The following is a 17389-nucleotide window of genomic DNA, read 5'->3' as shown; positions in this document are numbered from 1 at the left end:
ATCTATCTAATGTGTTTGTTAAGGTTGTGTCTAGAAAGAACAGGTTATGCTTGGAACAGGATATAAGGAACCTGAGTAATGACAAGTATATATATATAAGGAACTTGAGCAATATATGATAAGCAATAGAAGAACAAGAACAAAGATGAGTTATGGTTGATAAGCATGATGATGGCGAAGGAACCATGAATGTAATTATGTAAATAGGTGTTTGCATATGTTAGCTTCATGTGTTAAGTACCCTATATACGCATACATGATTCATATATGCATAGGAGTATTTACATAGCTTTAAGTTTGTTTGTGACAAACAAACTTCAATCTAATGTTCTCTTAAGTGTTTATGTGAAGATAGGAATTCACTTAGGTAAAGTCAATGGGTTGGAACATAAAAGACTTCAAGAGAAACAAGAGATAATGAATTAACCTAAAGTAGGTTCCCTCTTGAGAACCAAACCACAAAGGAACCTAAAGGTATTCTCCAATAAGATCCAGAAGGAACTTTGGCAGCATTCCCGTGAGAGCCGGAGCATGTTCCCTAACAGGTACATGAGGTGTTCCCTAACAGGTACACACAAGAAGCTTCCTAACAGAAGCATAATAGCAAGTAGGAGTGTTTGGCCTATTATAGTTAATTTGTTCGGTCTGAAATCCCTTGGAGGGTCGAGATTTTTTCTAGTTAGGCTCTGGATGGTTTCCTCGTAAAATTCGCTTTGCATTGTCTAAATTCCTAACAGCAATCAGTTTCATATTCTGTAAAAAGTAGGCACTAGGAACATACTACAATTCACCCCCCTCTTGTAGTATATCATCCAAAATAACATTATTTTGTTCATATTAAGATTTGAAACGAGTAAAAAATATAAAATGAACAAAAAATATCATTGGGAGCACCTTGCACCCAGGCGTATATAAATTCTTCGTCCCTGTAATAATTTAATGGGAAAAATAATATTGCATACTTTAAGTGGCACAAGTACCAATACCCAAGTTTGACCTTAAAGTATACTTGTATGTAATTATTTATCGGGAAAAATACTATTTGATAATATACATTGAGAGTTGGAGACTTATCTACAACATATTGCACAATAATGTATGATTTTTAAAATCAGTTACAACATATTTCACAACTTATTTAGGGGTTATACTCAATCGGTCAAATTTACTTATTCTAAATTTACGCAGTCGGTTATCGTGTTTTCAGTGTGAGTGTAACACCTGACCAATCGAGAAACCCTTGAATAAATAATCTCTATAAGTAACCCCTGATCAAACGAGTAACCCCTGACCAAACGAGTAACCTCTAAATATATATTCCAAAATAAGTAACCCCTTTAAGTAATCCCGACCCACACAATGTGACTAGCCACTTATAAAAATTTGGGAGATTAGAATATACTTCTTATACGAGTATTAAAATATGACCAAATAACTAAATTAATTATTGTATACACTGTTTTGCACGTTTGCATTTTGCCTTTTGCCTTTTGCCTTTTGCCTTTTGCCTTTCCCCCATTGCCTTTTCCTAACTAATTTTTGTCTTCTCAAGGGATAAAATGAAAAGATGAGGTGAAAACAAATGAAGTAGTAATGTTGTGCTTAATATGCCGGCAATGGAGCCTTAGTGCTACATTATCTCACAAGTCACCTCTACAAGTCTCTTGATTATTCGAAAAGATTCCACTTATATTGCAAGTAGGTGATATGGTATGCATTATTTGCTAATAAAAGTTTAGAGATAGATAACAAAATAGATAAAACAAAAAAAAATTATACAATAATAGGAATCTTATCTTCTCACCCAATAGAAAACTCGTCCTAAACATAACATTTCACAGTGTGGTGATTCATACCTATAAAAAGACCCATTAATTAAGTCATATTTGTTAGTACGATATGTAATACTTTGTAGTATCATGCACTTATAAAACCAAACAATTTTATAATCTCCCTTCATTATTGAATCTCTAAAAAGACCTAAACTATATGCCCTTTATCATCAACTTCTAAATCAAAATAATGGTTATATGGAGTAGTAAATCATTTGTTCAAACATCCTTAACAATTCTCTTATATTACAACTATTAAGCTTCTTCTACTTCACTTTAGTAACTGCATTATATGCATCCCTTGACCTAAACCAGCATAACTTTCTACTTCATTTCTCATAAGTCGAATAGCATCAACTTTCCCAATAGCACTATCATTCAAGTAGTGAGGGTGGACATAACAATTGTTCTTTAGTCACTTAGTGACCTTAAGTCCTTAACCAATGCTAGGCACCAATTCATGATTGTGATATTTGTGAACCATCTCATGTGTTACACATCAAATTACCACACTTCTCAACATGAAACCGGACAAAAGCCTTGCAACCACACTATCATTCAAAGTAGTGTGCTCCCACAATAGACCTATAATACTCTCTTATTTTAAAATTTCCTTTCCTAACACTAAGGGCCTGTCCTCATACGATTATTTTTAGTTTAGTTTAGTTCAGTTCAGTTTAGCTCTAATAAGTTCAGTTCAGTTCAGTTTAGCTCATAATTTCCTTCTCTTATAAAATATTCATTTCAGTTCAGTTCAGTTCGGTTCAGCTCTAATAAGTTCGGTTCAGTTCAGCTGAGTTCAGTCAATGATTAGGCCCTAAATCAATTCTTAGAGCAATACACATTTATAAACAACATATGTAGTTTAGAGCAATACAAATTTAAGAAATAACACCAGATACTTAAGGGGAAAAAAAAACATTTATAAATTCTACACTAATTGTTACATTGTTATTTAAAAGAGAAGCTTTTGCGTGAGAACGAACTCATCGCGAGTCCAATATATCTGACAATAATATTATAGTATTTGACAATAATATTATATTAAATGACATAATATTCTAATGTATGACATTAATAATCTAATGTCCGATATTAGATTATTAATGTCATAAGATTATTATTGGACTCACCCAATTTTTTTTCGTATTTAAAGAGTACTTCAAAGTATTTTTTTTGTATAATAGTGTTACTTTTCATTAAAAAAAAAAAAAACATGTTATGATAATCATAATCATGAAAAAACGAACTAAAAAATTACCTGTATATTTTAATCTTGCAATTAATTGATCGATTGTAGATTTAACAATTTGATTTCAAAGATCTAGCACACTACTCTTGCCTTCAAATTGCATTAGTCTAGTGTCAACTTCAAATTGCATTAGCTAATTGAAAGCTTGAAGTATAAAAAAAACTAACGAAGATTGATCGATTATTTAGATATTTTAGAAAATCGGAGCAAAAAATGCAAAATGTGAACGTGACGTCGTGAAGCAAAGGAGATTTCACACAATTTATGTAATAGTATCAAGCCCTAAACGACAGTAATTATAAGAGGGGGTGCACAACAGGTGCGGTAAAAGTCTAGGTTCATAACATAAATTACATTCCCCTTGGCTTATACTTCGTATAACATAGTAATAATAGAGATATCAACGGGGCAAGCCACAAGGCCCTTTCAATTTCGCCAAAAAAATCGTACTTGTACCTAAAAAAATCTTGTAAAAAAATAAAAACACAGTTTATATTTAACAAAACAACAAATTATAAATTTTGAAGTGTCAATTTGTCATTAAACACATTGGTTCATCACAAAACCTTAAAACCAAAATCTAATGTATGAGGTCTTATGCTAGAGGAGGGTTTAGCTTCTTCATCTTCAACTTCACTCAACGTCAACGACCTCTTTTAGCCTCCACCACTCTCTCTCTTCCTTCAACACCTCTTCATTTCACTCCTTCTTCCCAATTCAGATTCTGGGTATCTCAAAAAACCACCTTTTCTTCTTCATCTGTTCAAGTTATGGGGCTTAATTCAGAATCTGTTGATGGGGTTTCCTTGGAATGGCCTGCTAAGAAAGTTCGAGACACTTTCATCAAGTTTTTTGAAGGAAAAAGCCATACTTTCTGGAAATCAAGCCCTGTTGTTCCTGTTAATGATCCCACTTTACTGTTTGCTAATGCTGGTTTGTGTTCTTTCTTTTCTTTTTTAATTTTTTTGATTATTGTTGTTTGAATATTGAATTTGATTTGTAATTTGTGGTGGGATTTTAATTTTATCTATTGGGTAATTAGGTTTAATGGGTATATGATTGTGTGCGACCCATCTTTCAATTTGTATGTTTGATGAATTCATTTTTGTCAATTAAATTATAAAAAAATGAATTCATCAAATATTGACTTGGTTAGAAATTGGGGAATGAAGGGAGGGTTGATGGGGGGGGGGGGGGGGGAGAGAGAAAGCATGGATGCTGTAGGAAGCGGAGAGCGGAAGTTGAGTACATGCTGGTTTTCACGCTGCGAAAGAATTAGATTTTAGTCATGTTGATGTTTTTGAATTATAAGTTGAGGACATATGCTGGTTTTAATGCTGCGAAAGAATTGTCTTTTAGTCTTGTTGATGTTTTTGAATTATAAGTTGAGGACATATGCTAGTTTTAATGCTGCGAAAGAATTGGCTTTTAGTCTTGTTGATGTTTTTGAATTATAAGTTGAGGACATGTGCTGGTTGTTTATTGCTGATAATGGCTTAATGAACATGTCGTTTACATCAAGGTTCATTAAAGCATAACTGTCTGATTGAACAGGTATGAATCAGTTCAAGCCGATTTTCTTGGGTAATGTTGATCCTAACAGTCCTTTGAGTGAACTAAAGCGTGCTTGCAACACTCAGAAATGTATTCGAGCTGGTGGAAAGCACAATGATCTCGACGATGTTGGGAAGGATACTTATCATCATACATTCTTTGAAATGCTTGGCAATTGGTCCTTTGGAAATTATTTTAAGAAAGAGGCCATTGAATGGGCCTGGGAACTCTTGACCAAGGCAAGTATTCAGAACTATTTTTCTATGCTGCTAAAGTCTACTTGTTAGCATATTGTGAAAAATGTTGTATTTATAAGAGTGGCCTTTAAGTCTAATTTGTGCTATCATCTTGCTGACAGGTTTATGGCCTCCCTGCTGGTCAAATTTATGCTACCTATTTTGGTGGAGATGAGAAAGCAGGACTTGCTGCTGACACGGAGGCCAAGGATATTTGGCTCAACTACTTGCCTCCTGACCGTGTGTTACCTTTTGGTTGCAAGGTTCTTTTCTTAACTCTTAACATAATTTTTTCTCTATAATTTTATGAGTTAAACACTTAACTTGTAATTTTAATGTAGAAGAACAATTATTACTACAAGGTCCAAAAAAACCTTTTTTCTGCACTTATGGAAAATTCTTCCACGAAGTGTCCTATACCCTTTTATGATGTGTTTGATTCTTGGAATGCTGGACCCACCAGCTATTCCTAGCTGTCATAGGTGAATGGTCAATTCGACTCAATTGATTATTGATTAGGCCGATTGCCAGGACCTTCAAACTTTTTATAATAGCACTCCGTATAAAGTGTTTCTATAGTTAAGCTATAGTTACTACTTGTATCACACAATTGAAATTGTTGCCTTGTGATAGGATAGGTGCCAATTTTTTTAACTAATCGGCTTTGGTTGCTGATTTAGTCCTGAAGGGGGTTTTTGAATTTGGTCAACTGGTAGAATACTACTGTATGATAAATATGCACATGTAATACTTTAGAGTAAAATGCAAGTCATGGCTTGTCATATGAATCATTTTATTCTTAACCCACCTGTCTAAGTAGACAAGATAAGGTAATGCATTATTTTTTGTACAAACAACACCAATCAAAGCATTAATCTCAAAGATGGGATAAGCTACATGAACCAAGATTTTATCTCCTGCACTTGTTAACCATGATCCTCTCCTTCCATTCCCTTTTGTCCAATGTCATATGCTTCTGCAAACCCAACTTCTTCATGTCCTTCTCAACTCTTTCCATCCAAGTCATCTTTGGTTTTGAGATCCCCTTGATCCCAACCCTCTTCTTTCCTTACCGCTTGATATGCCAAATATGACTGTAATCTTTATGGTGACATCTTAGGTTGATGTAAGCCTTACACCTTAAAGCCTGATTAACGTAACTACAGCTAGATAATTCAGGTCAATTTCCTTATATATTAGTTTGAAGGGGGGATGAAATTCTCTTATCTTCCATCATCCATTTAACAATCTCACTTTTGCACAATTATTTAGGAGTTTCGACTTCTGAGAATATATATAAGATTTTCTGAAGCTCTTAAATTAGTCCAAGATGTATGCCTTCAATTCAAATGACATACTTCTAAAGATGGGAAGTACCGCAAATTAAACCTTCTAAGTGACGTCATCCTAACCTTCTGCATATATCTTGGGACATTCCTAAATGGAAACCATGTAACTTTCTCTGGTCCATATCATCAGGTCACCTCACAAACTTATCTCATTAAACAACTTCAGTTAAGAAATTGATGCACTGTTATTTGTAAATTGTACATACTAATGCACTTTGTCAATTCTTAATCAAATGATAACAATGGAGTAACTAACATTATTTAACACTTGTGCATAACTTAAAGAGCACGTTATTAGGGAAGGAGGGGTTGCATTTTATTAAGTATGTCTACAGCATCTCAGAGCTATTTGATGGTTATTGAATGCCTTGTATTTGAGTTTAGGCTTGTATATGTTGATTATTGGTTCTTGCTTTGTAATTCAGTTCTAATTCATGTGGCCCGATGTTTGTATGGAATAGGACAACTTTTGGGAGATGGGCGATACTGGTCCTTGTGGGCCCTGTACTGAGATTCACTTTGATAGGATTGGAAATCGTGATGCAGCATCCCTGGTTAATAATGATGACCCTACATGTATAGAGATTTGGAATCTTGTATTTATTCAGGTATGCTTTTGCCAATTGTATCTTGTGGCATTGGTTTATATGCTATTGTTATTTTATTGAAAGAGTTGAATTTCTTGATCTTTGATAATTGATACTGATCTGCTGCCCTTCTTTCTAATTTTTATAATGCTTCATGACAAAGGAGTTTTTTCATTTCAGAGATTTGTTTTCCCCAGAAATTTGGTTTGCTGCTAATGCATGCCTTTGTTTTTTTTTTTTTTTTTTTTTTTTTTTTTTTTTTTTTTGTGACTTACAGTTTAACAGGGAAACTGACGGTTCCCTAAAATCCCTTCCTGCAAAACATGTTGATACGGGAATGGGTTTTGAAAGGTTGACATCGATTCTTCAGAATAAGATGAGCAATTATGATACAGATGTCTTTATGCCCTTGTTCGATGCTATTCAGCAGGTAATAAGATAACTGAAAAATTGTTAGGCATCGTTTGAAGCTAAGGTTCTTTTATTTGATTGCGTTTGAGAATATATCCTCCTGGTAGTTGTACTTAATCTTTCTGTGCCAATGTGTTTGATAAATTTACGTTATTCAGACTCATTGTATGGTAGAAAAGTTTTTGATGAGCTCTTTGCTATAATGCTCTGACTCAGGTACAAGTATCAGACTTGGATATGAATCCAAGAGGCTGGCATAGAGAATTCTTAGCTTATAGATAATGGTACACCGTTACAAGTGTCTGGTGTTACAATGGGAGATGAGCGAAAGGATCCTTTATTATCACAAGGATCCTTTTCTTTAGATCTATATTATATTTGTATATGCAAGAATAAAATTATTAATCTTTCCACATTAATCAAAAATTGAACTGTGCATTTCCATTTTTGGAGCTTCAAGTGACATATGGATACTTGAGCTGCAATGAAGAGCCTAAGTATTATAGGTCTTCTGTCCTCCCTTTACTGGTGCATCTTCATGGCTTTTATTTTTATTGTTGATAAACTATCAGTTAAGTGTATTTGTCAGCTGATGCATACGACAAATACGTCATTCCCCTATCTTCAACTTCTTGTTGTGCTTAGCTATTTTCATGTGCAGGGACAGATCTTCTTTAGGGGGCTGTAGCTTGACCCATGATAGAAAACTATTATTTTACCTGAAAGAACAAGCCTGCTGATCTGTAATTGACTGATGATGTACACACTGATTTTCTTTTATTTTATTTTGGGTGGGTGGGGGGAGGGGAATTGGGGGAGTATTATTTTTACTGCTTACTAATTAAAAAGTTACTATTAGAAGGAAGACAAGGAAGCGTTACTTATCACTAGAGCTAAGAAATCAAATCTGAAATATGTGGGAGTTGGGACAATGTTGGGTAGCCTTGTCGGTTCTAAGGGTATATGAATATCCAACTACTTAGGCTGTGGGGTTTACATGTGCTGCTGAATTTACTGGAAGCATGGCCTTGTAATTAATTGCTTGATTACCTACTTTTCAAACACCATCTCCAATGGTGAGACTCAAGTTTGAGCATTGAAATACAAAATGAGTTGTTTTTTACCTCCAATGATGATACCATACCCAATTCTCAATTTAGTAACCTCAAAAGATGGAGGTTACGGAAATGCGCATGTTAAGGTGGATGTGTGGAAACACTTTAAGAGATAGAATCAGAAATGAGGTTATTCGCAAGAAAGTAGGTGTGGCGGGCATTGTAGATAAATTAAGGGAAAATCGTCTGCGTTGGTTTGGACATGTAAGACGGAGACCCGAGGGTGCACCGGTGCGAAGAGTGGAAGAGTGGGACCATGGAGGGATTAAACGAGGAAGAGGGAGACCAAAGATGACTTGGTTGGAAGGAGTGAGGAAGGATATGAAGTGCATGGATTTACGTGAGGATGAAGTTTTGGATCGTAAGGGATGGAGGAGAAAGATTTATGTTGATGACTACACGGAATAATCAAATTTGGTTCATGTTAGCCGACCCCACTTTTGGGATTAAGGCTTTGATTGATTGATTGATTGATTGTGTGAAGTCTAATTTCTCAATGGTGAGACTCTCTAAATATACAAATGTCACTTTCAATTTATGACCCATCAATTATAATAAGATTGAAAAATAATTATAAAAAAAAAGGTAAAACTTAAATAAATTACAAAATATATTAGAATATTGACAAGGGCCCACACTTTTTGTCAAATGAGACTTAAAGTTAAGTATCTAAACTTAGCAACTTTCTTTGGAGTTGCTAAGTTTAGATACCAACTTATTAGTATACATTGCAAAAAATACTCTCTCCTAAAAATACTCACTTGAGTCTCACCATTGGAGATACCTTTTCTTTTATCCTATTTGGCCAAGAATTTCATTATCAAAATGTTATACGCTGGTCCAGAAGCTACTTAGGGGGGCTACATAACCTACATTTATCCTATTTGGCCAAGGATTTTATTATCAGCATGTTATATGTTGGCTTAGAAGCTACTTAGGGGGCAATGACGGATCCAGTATGGATTCAGCTCATACTGGATCCGTTTGCTCAGTTATTTATTTATTCTAAAATAAAATTTAGTTAAATAAAATTCCAACACGCTAAATATACAGCAATGCTTCCAACAGCCCTGTGGTCGTAAGTCTATATTTATATACGGTAAGTCTTCCTCCGTTTTCCTATCCTTTTTTATTTTTTTGGCTTTTACTTACCTCTGACGCTCCAACACCCAGCATCCATTTTCCTATTCTTTCCATTTTTTTTGGCTTTTATTTACCTATGATGCTCCAACAGACCAACACCCAATATACCTACAATTCACCCTCTATGCGTAAGCTATTCACTGCGTTTATAGTTAGAATCCGAACCCATAAAAAAATGATTCTGGATCCGCCACTGTCAGGGGGGCAGAGGAAGTGTGCATAATAGCAACGGTTGTAGTTCTACTGAAGCAAGTTCAAGTTGGTCTTCTTGATGATCGTTTCTGCATTTTGAAATGCATGGCTTTCCCTTGAGTTTTGCTACAAAAGAACTCTCCTTGCTGCTCGAGCTTGGTCAATGTTTACACTATGTTTGGATAACACTAGTGAAGGGAAAGTGAAGTAAAGGAAAAAGAGGAAAGGGAACGGGAGGTTAGGGGAGGGAGAAGGTGACCTTCAAATCTCTCCAACAATTGAGAGATTTGGTTTATTAAAAGGGGAATGAAAATGGATGATGTATCCTTCTTTTTCTTTTCTCTTCCCTTCTCTCCACCTCTCTATATCCAAACATAGTGTTAGACTCTGTTTTACTTGTGGCATTTGTGATGAGTTTTGGTCTCAGTTCTGCATGAGTGTGCTGTATTGTAGATTGCATCTGTTAATCATATTCTAGGTTGGATATATCTTAATGCAGCGTAAACCAATGGTTTTAATTGAGAAATCAACCTTTTATGAGTTCTAATTATTGTCCGCATCTTTAATTGCATTCAGGCAACAGGGGCTCGCACTTATTCTGGAAAAGTTGGTGATGATGATGTAGACAATGTTGATATGGCCTATAGGGTTGTCGCTGATCATATAAGAACTCTCTCTTTTGCAATTGCTGATGGTGCTTGTCCAGGTATGGTCTGAAACATGGTCCTAGTGCTCACCTATCTTTACATATTGATGTTACTGTATAATGACAAAATCTTATTATGTGTTTGATTCTTCATGTGGAAGTTAACTGATCAGAATTCATGAAGTTTGGATTGAATTCTTTGGTGATTGTTTAGATTTTGTCCTAAATATGCACAAAGCTATTCACGTCCCATCTCTTGGAACAATTGGTATATGCTATCAAACAGCTCTACTTTGCCTTAGATTTTTGCTGTTGTGATCTTTTTTGAGTAAGCTGTTGTAATCTTGAAGTTAAGCATCTTAGATGTATTAAATTAGAAAATAAACAAACAATTTGCTGGTAAATCCTGTCTGGTAAGGGAATAATGATCTCATGATTGCCACTTCAGAAGAGAAAATTAGTAGCTTTGGGCCTTTGTATAGTTACTAATTTAGTTATGTATCTCATGCATTGCGAAGTACATTTCAGAATACAATCACGTATATAGTAGCAGATAGGATTATGTCTCTTGTGAATTTTGGGTTATATTTGATTTGAAAAAAAATAGTCGTCATAACATCCATGGACACTTCACAAGATTTCTCTTGTAGTGCAGGTAATGAGGGTCGTGAATACGTATTAAGGCGCATTCTTCGTCGTGCTGTTCGTTATGGAAGTGAAGTACTAAATGCCAAGGAAGGGTTTTTTAATGGGTAAGAAAGAACAACATACTTTTCATGAATTTTGCTGTATTTCGCCCTTAATTTTATTCCTACAAACACGTAGTATGTGAATGCATGATTTGCTGCAGGCTTGTACCTACTCTGATGAATTTGATGGGTGATATTTTTCCGGAGCTGAAGCAGCATGAGAAACATATCAAAGATGTCATTGCAGCTGAGGAGACCAGTTTTGGGAAAACATTGCTTAAGGTGAGAAAAAAAATCATGTTTGCTTAGTGGCAAAGTTATAAGGAGATGGGAAACAGCGTATGGGTGTTATATTGCTATCTATGCTATAAGAATTAAGTAGGGTTCGCTATTAAATTGCTTACTCTATGTTAAACAACCAAGTGGTAGTACATAACCTGGTCAAAGTCTTTTAAAGGAAATCAGGAAATGCCAATTCAAAAAAGGAATTTTAAATCCAAATTAGATTAGGTCAAGCTGAATGCTGTAACCTGTAGTAGTTTGTTTGCTTTTATGGCTAGGCTGCGCTTTAATTCTGACAAATAATGATTAATATGTAACCAGGGAATCGAGAAATTTAAGAAGGCTGCCCAGGAGGTTGATGGGAAGACATTGAGTGGCCAGGTAGAATGCTTTCCTTTGGTATTTGCTTCTGCTCCTTTTCTACTGTGGGTGCTCTTCTTGTATGTGCACTCTTTGTTTGTGTATGATATTTTTGTTTTTATGAGGGTTTTTCCAGCTGCTAAATCTAATTTTCTACAATTTGTCTGTAGTTCTTTCGAACCTCTGTCTTCTCCCCAGAATATTATCTTGTAGCTGTCTGAGACAGTTTCACTAATCTTGACTCTAAATTGCTTGGGATTTAGTGTGTACAACAGCTATGACTTGACCATATTGGCGTCAACTAGTGGTGAAGTTTTTCATTGAGCTATACAGCAATTGCAAATACATGTTTTCTCTGATAGCCATAGGCATAGGGACTAGTATTATAGCAACACTACATATGCATGTACATCAGTACCTCTGCTCTGAAAGTAAACAGATCTACCTTGTACAGGTGTCTGAGTTTACTATGACCGTAAATTAGGCTGTATCAGTCAACCACGAAATCATCTGCATTTGCCCACAAAAGTGGTTTTGTTACTATATCCAAGACTTAAAATCCTACTTAATGTTTTGAATAGTCACTAATCGTAAAACACTGACTTCAGTTGGGAGTCACCGTTGGATTATCCAACCCCATTTTATTTCTGCTACAAACTGTCACATCGACGGTAATTATGGGTATATGATTGATTTTAAATAATAGTACTACTTTTTTCCGAGGGGGGAGGAAGGTGAAGTTGTAAAGTGATGGATTATCTTGTAAATGTTATATTATCTTTTCTCTGCAGTTATGCAATGAGGCCTTGGCTTCACAAGTGCTGCTACATTATAGAGCTGTCAATGATTCCTAAATTGTTTCTTGCAGGATGCATTTTTGTTGTGGGACACATATGGCTTTCCATTAGATTTGACCCAGGTACTTGGTGTGTTTTTTATTGCTTACCTACAAATGCAATCATTCCATTTTGCACTTTTTGACTCCTGATTCTTGTTTCTCTCTAGTTAATGGCAGAGGAAAGAGGTTTAACTGTTGATACTAAAGGTTTTATTGATGCTATGGCGGAAGCAAGGGAAAGATCAAGAAGCGCTCAAAATAAGGTGTTTTTCTTCCTAGTGACCAGAACTGGAGTTGCATCATGTTAATATGAAACCTGCATTTTAAAATTCAAATTCCATGCCTCATGTGCATTGCTACAGAAGTTTAGTTTCACGAGACACAATAGTTATTGCAGTTTTCTCTATCCTTTGAGTGGATGGATATCTGTTGTAAATCTAACTATGTGTCTTTGATATCCTGTAGCAAGCTGGTGGAGCAATTACAATGGATGCAAATGCGACAGCAATGTTACATGTCAATCAAGTTCCAACCACTGACGACTCTAGCAAGTACATCTGGTTTAAGGTTAGTGTATTCATTGTATTATTCAAGTAATATCCTCTGTTGATGGAAGTGAGAAACTTTGTGGCATGCATCATTTTTATAAAGAGGGACTTGATTAAATAATTTTCTTTTGCAAATTCATGTATTTCAGGATCATGACAGCATCATTCGAGCTGTATACACTGGATCTGAGTTTTTGGATACTGCTGAAGCTGGCCAGGAAATTGGTGTTGTTCTGGAGTCCACAAGTTTCTATGCTGAGCAAGGTGGTCAGGTATGAAGATATATACCAAATTTCTAGTAAAATTAGTTGCTCAATTGGTCAACCTTATATCACTTTCTGGTCTGGTTCTAGATAAATATTATCTGTTTAGTAGGTGTTCCATTTGATCTCAACTGGCACGTACATGATCTTAAGTTAACTGTTATTCGTTTTATTTTTCTATTCTATATTTTAAATAAAGCCATTCAATTCATCTATTTTGTTGAAGGAGAGCTTTTATGCTCATTAAAAATGAAAGTATTTCATTAAACACTGCTTCATTATATATATATATATATATATATATATATATATATATTTATATTTGTAAATTTATGTTTATACCAAGATAATTATTGGTGCTAGATTTTCTGTCTGGTGTTGTATTGAGTGTAATTTGGCTAACAAAACTGATAAGACTAGTCTTAAAGTGCTGTTACAGGCTTACAGCTGAAGGAATATAGTTGGTGTGACATTAAGAGTGGGTATACATTAGCAGGGAGTGCATTTGGCTATTCTTTTGCTGTGTCATTTCTGTTCATTTTAAGGGGTTCAATATAGCTGCTCCTGCACCTTGAAGATATAATATATGTTTCTTGTACTGCTGTAGTGCTGTGTCCTAGCAAAGTGGTTTTGTCAGATTAAAGGAAGACTTTAACTGCATGAAGAGGAGTGTTTTATGTGCTGATGAGTTCTGTGCTTCTTAAAACACGCAAAACTTTGAAATTGCTCTAAATATTAGGACAATAGCTTGAATTTCTGTAGTTATTTTGTGGCAAGTATTTGTTTATATCACCACCTAATTTGTCAGGATGAGAGAATATGAGAGATTTTTTTGTGGATTTCATTATGTTGTTAGATTGTGTATCTTTCATTTTCCGGCTCCTGGAATTGAGTGATTGATAAGAAAGTCCGATCTGTTTGGATACACTTACGGCTTATCTTATTTATATCGCATGACTTATAACTTTAAAGGTTTGAATGCATATGGCTCTTGTTATCTATAGTTGTTCAATTGCACTATGTGCATACAAACATTGTACCAATGTTCAGGTCTCTAAGTTGATCTCTTTTGATTCAGATATTTGACACTGGATCAATTGATGGCCCACATGGTAGTTTTAAAGTATCTAATGTCCAAGCGTTTGGTGGTTTCGTTCTACATATTGGTTCAAGTGAAACTGGTAAATTATCTGTTGGTGATAAAGTCACTTGCAAGGTAGCATTTTTCACTACGATTTTCTTCCCATTGATTCGTGTATCCCATGTTCTGCTTTTCCTTCTCACTTAATTATAATTTTATTGTACAGGTGGACTATAATAGACGTCAACTCATTGCCCCCAACCATACCTGTACTCACATGTTAAACTTTGCTCTTAGGGTAGGTTGCATCCTATTTAAGTTGTATTTATTTTTAGTTGTGTCCTGTCTAAATGCTTTACATGTGTGGATTTGCAGGAGGTTCTTGGGACTCATGTTGACCAGAAGGGATCTATTGTCCTTCCAGAGAAATTAAGATATGATTTTTCTCATGGTAATGAATCTTCGGTGATGTTAGTACTAGTAGGTTGTTTGCCTTAGTGTCAAATTTTATATTAATTTGAAAGCCATTGCTTTCCTCAACAGGCAAGCCTGTTCAAAGTGAAGAATTGAGGAAAATAGAAAGCATAGTGAATGAACAAATTAAAGCTGAATTAGATGTTTATGCAAAAGAGGCAACGCTTGCTGATGCCAAGCATGTAAATGGTCTTAGGGCTGTTTTTGGGGAAGTAAGCTTCTGTTCTTTTGAAACCATATGTTGAAGTTACATTATTGTTTCAGTATTCTCTTTTCATTATCGTATACCCAGTGAAAGACTGCTTAATGTTGCAGATTTACCCTGATCCTGTGAGAATAGTATCGATTGGGAAAAAGGTGGAAGATCTCTTGGCTGATCCAGAAAAAGAAGAGTGGACGCAATACTCTGCTGAACTTTGTGGAGGTATAATGTCTTCTTGAATTTTTGTGTCTTCCTTTTCAAAGATTTGAATTATTTTGTACTGAAATTTTGTATTGTTGACTATGTAGGAACCCATATATCTAATACAAAAGAAGCTAAGGCATTTGCTCTTTTATCTGAGGAGGGAATTGCCAAAGGAATTCGTAGAGTGACTGCTGTTACATCTGACATTGCATTGGAAGCATTTAAATTGGCATGCTCCCTTGAGCAAGAAGTGATTGATGCATCAAACATAGAAGCAAACCTGCTAGAGAAGGTTAGTTTGAAATAGTATTACGTCTTTCTTTTAACACTAAATCAATCTTAGCCTTCACAGTGCTGTACTTTATAAATGGTTATCATTATATGAGCTTCCTGCTATAGCTATCTGTGCTTTTTGATGTGTGATAATGTACATTCTCTTTTGGTTCAGAAAGTAGCTGCTCTGAGAAGCAGTGTAGATGCAGCATCCATTCCAACAGCCAAGAAAAGTGACATTCGGCTAAAGATTTCCTTGCTTCAGGTTTTGTCTTTGTTCTGATCAAGTATACTAGCTTCTCTTGCTTGTTCTCCAACTTAATGACCATCTGCATACAGATTCATGTTTATGTCCTTGTTTGTGGCAGGACCAAGTGCGGAATGCACAGAAAAGATTGGCTGCAGAGAACCGTCAAAAAGTAGTCGATACTGCCAGTGAGAAGGCAGAGGCTGCTATTGCAGAGGGGAAGACCTTTTGCACCTCTCGTGTTGATGTTGGTGTAGACGCTTCTGCTGTCAAAATCCTCAAGGAAGCTATACAGGAAGTGATACAGGAGAAGGTTTGTGGCAATTGCTGTTTTTGCTTCTGTTTTTATGGCTTTACATCCATTGAGTGCTTACTAACTTTGCTTTGTTGGGGCAAGCAGAAGTTACCAATCATGGTCTTTAGTGTGGATGAATCTGCAAATAAGGCTATTGTTTATGCTGGAGTTCCCGGCAAGGATAATAAATGCGAGGGCTTAGAAGTGTCTGAATGGTTAACAGTTGCTTTGGGTCCACTAAAGGGCAAGGGCGGTAAAGGAAAAGGTGGTCTTGCTCAAGGCCAGGTTAGCATCATCTTTTCTTTCTAAGTGATGAATGCTTAATTTCTGCTGTTAAGCACAATTTTCATATTAGTTGAGATTAAGGTATATTACGCATGTAGTAACTACTAACTAGGATTAGAACGATCTGTAATTGTGAAGTGTGATGTCGTCTAGAGTTCAGATGGATACGTGCCAGTCAGAGACTGTCCTGGTTCCAGCTCATTTATTATCTTGCTCATAACCTTTTGGGACCAGTTGCTCTGGCAAGCACACCAAGCAGGTCTATTCAGCAAATTTGATCAGGAGATATGCCTAGGAAATTAAGCTGTGCAAAATTGTTACTTTTGTTTCATTATATGTATACGCTAAAATTCAAGTTTACTAAAGAACAAAAAATCTCATGAAATGACATTTTTGCTCTCAGGGTACTGATGCATCAAAGGTCGAGGAGGCCATAAAACTGGCAGTCGATTTCGCATCTATGAAGCTGAACTGTTAACTGCATATTGAGTATTAATCTTGTGGCTGCCTGTGCTGTGCATTGCTGATTGCTGTTCCTTGCCCTTCATCCCTCGGAATTTAAGCAAGTTTTACGAAATGGGTAATGTTGAGCCATTTACACAAAAAGGTGGCGTGCAGATATATTGCTTATTGATAGAATTGAAATGTCATTTCATTATCATATTTATACTAATATACTAGTAGGAATTTCTTACAGTATTTCAGGAACATGTATTTTACCTTCCTATAATGGGACTTTTACTGAAGCTGTTACAATTTTTAACCACTAATAGAGCAACCCGATATTTTTGCAGCCTGATGGAACTGCTGTTAAATTAGATCTTAACATCTATCAGAGATCCGTGATTCCAAGTTAGCATCCTTCAAACCCCAAGCGCTACAGATATCATTTAGTAGTGCTATTGTCGAGTTTCAAAAACAAAGGATGTTCTTTTGATAAAAAATGGAGAACTGGAGGCCTGTAGTTTATATTGGTGGTCGTTCAATTTGATTAAAGAAAATTGATTGAATAAATCACATTTATGGTAATG

At 35.5% G+C, this 17389-nt stretch overlaps 1 protein-coding gene across 1 annotated transcript; it reads left to right on the top strand.

Moving 5' to 3' along the window:
• The first annotated feature begins 3637 nt into the window (after nucleotides 1-3637).
• On the top strand, nucleotides 3638-17157 carry LOC145616400 (alanine--tRNA ligase-like). Its single transcript, XM_081671112.1, has 23 exons — nucleotides 3638-4017; nucleotides 4639-4877; nucleotides 4997-5137; nucleotides 6685-6831; nucleotides 7088-7240; nucleotides 10248-10377; nucleotides 10973-11069; nucleotides 11168-11288; nucleotides 11610-11669; nucleotides 12517-12567; nucleotides 12654-12749; nucleotides 12952-13053; nucleotides 13184-13306; nucleotides 14376-14513; nucleotides 14605-14676; nucleotides 14754-14829; nucleotides 14922-15064; nucleotides 15168-15276; nucleotides 15363-15550; nucleotides 15707-15796; nucleotides 15900-16091; nucleotides 16179-16358; nucleotides 16762-17157. Exons 1-23 carry the CDS (start codon nucleotides 3672-3674, stop codon nucleotides 16834-16836), a joined length of 3069 nt encoding a protein of 1022 aa, XP_081527238.1. The 5' UTR covers nucleotides 3638-3671; the 3' UTR covers nucleotides 16837-17157.
• Nucleotides 17158-17389: the final 232 nt, after the last annotated feature.

This window comes from Chenopodium album, chromosome 26, assembly GCF_948465745.1.
Source record: "Chenopodium album chromosome 26, dcCheAlbu1.1, whole genome shotgun sequence".
Taxonomy (NCBI): Eukaryota; Viridiplantae; Streptophyta; class Magnoliopsida; order Caryophyllales; family Amaranthaceae; genus Chenopodium; species Chenopodium album.
Note: the sequence above shows the minus strand (reverse complement) of the source record. Positions and strands in the feature narration are given on the sequence as shown.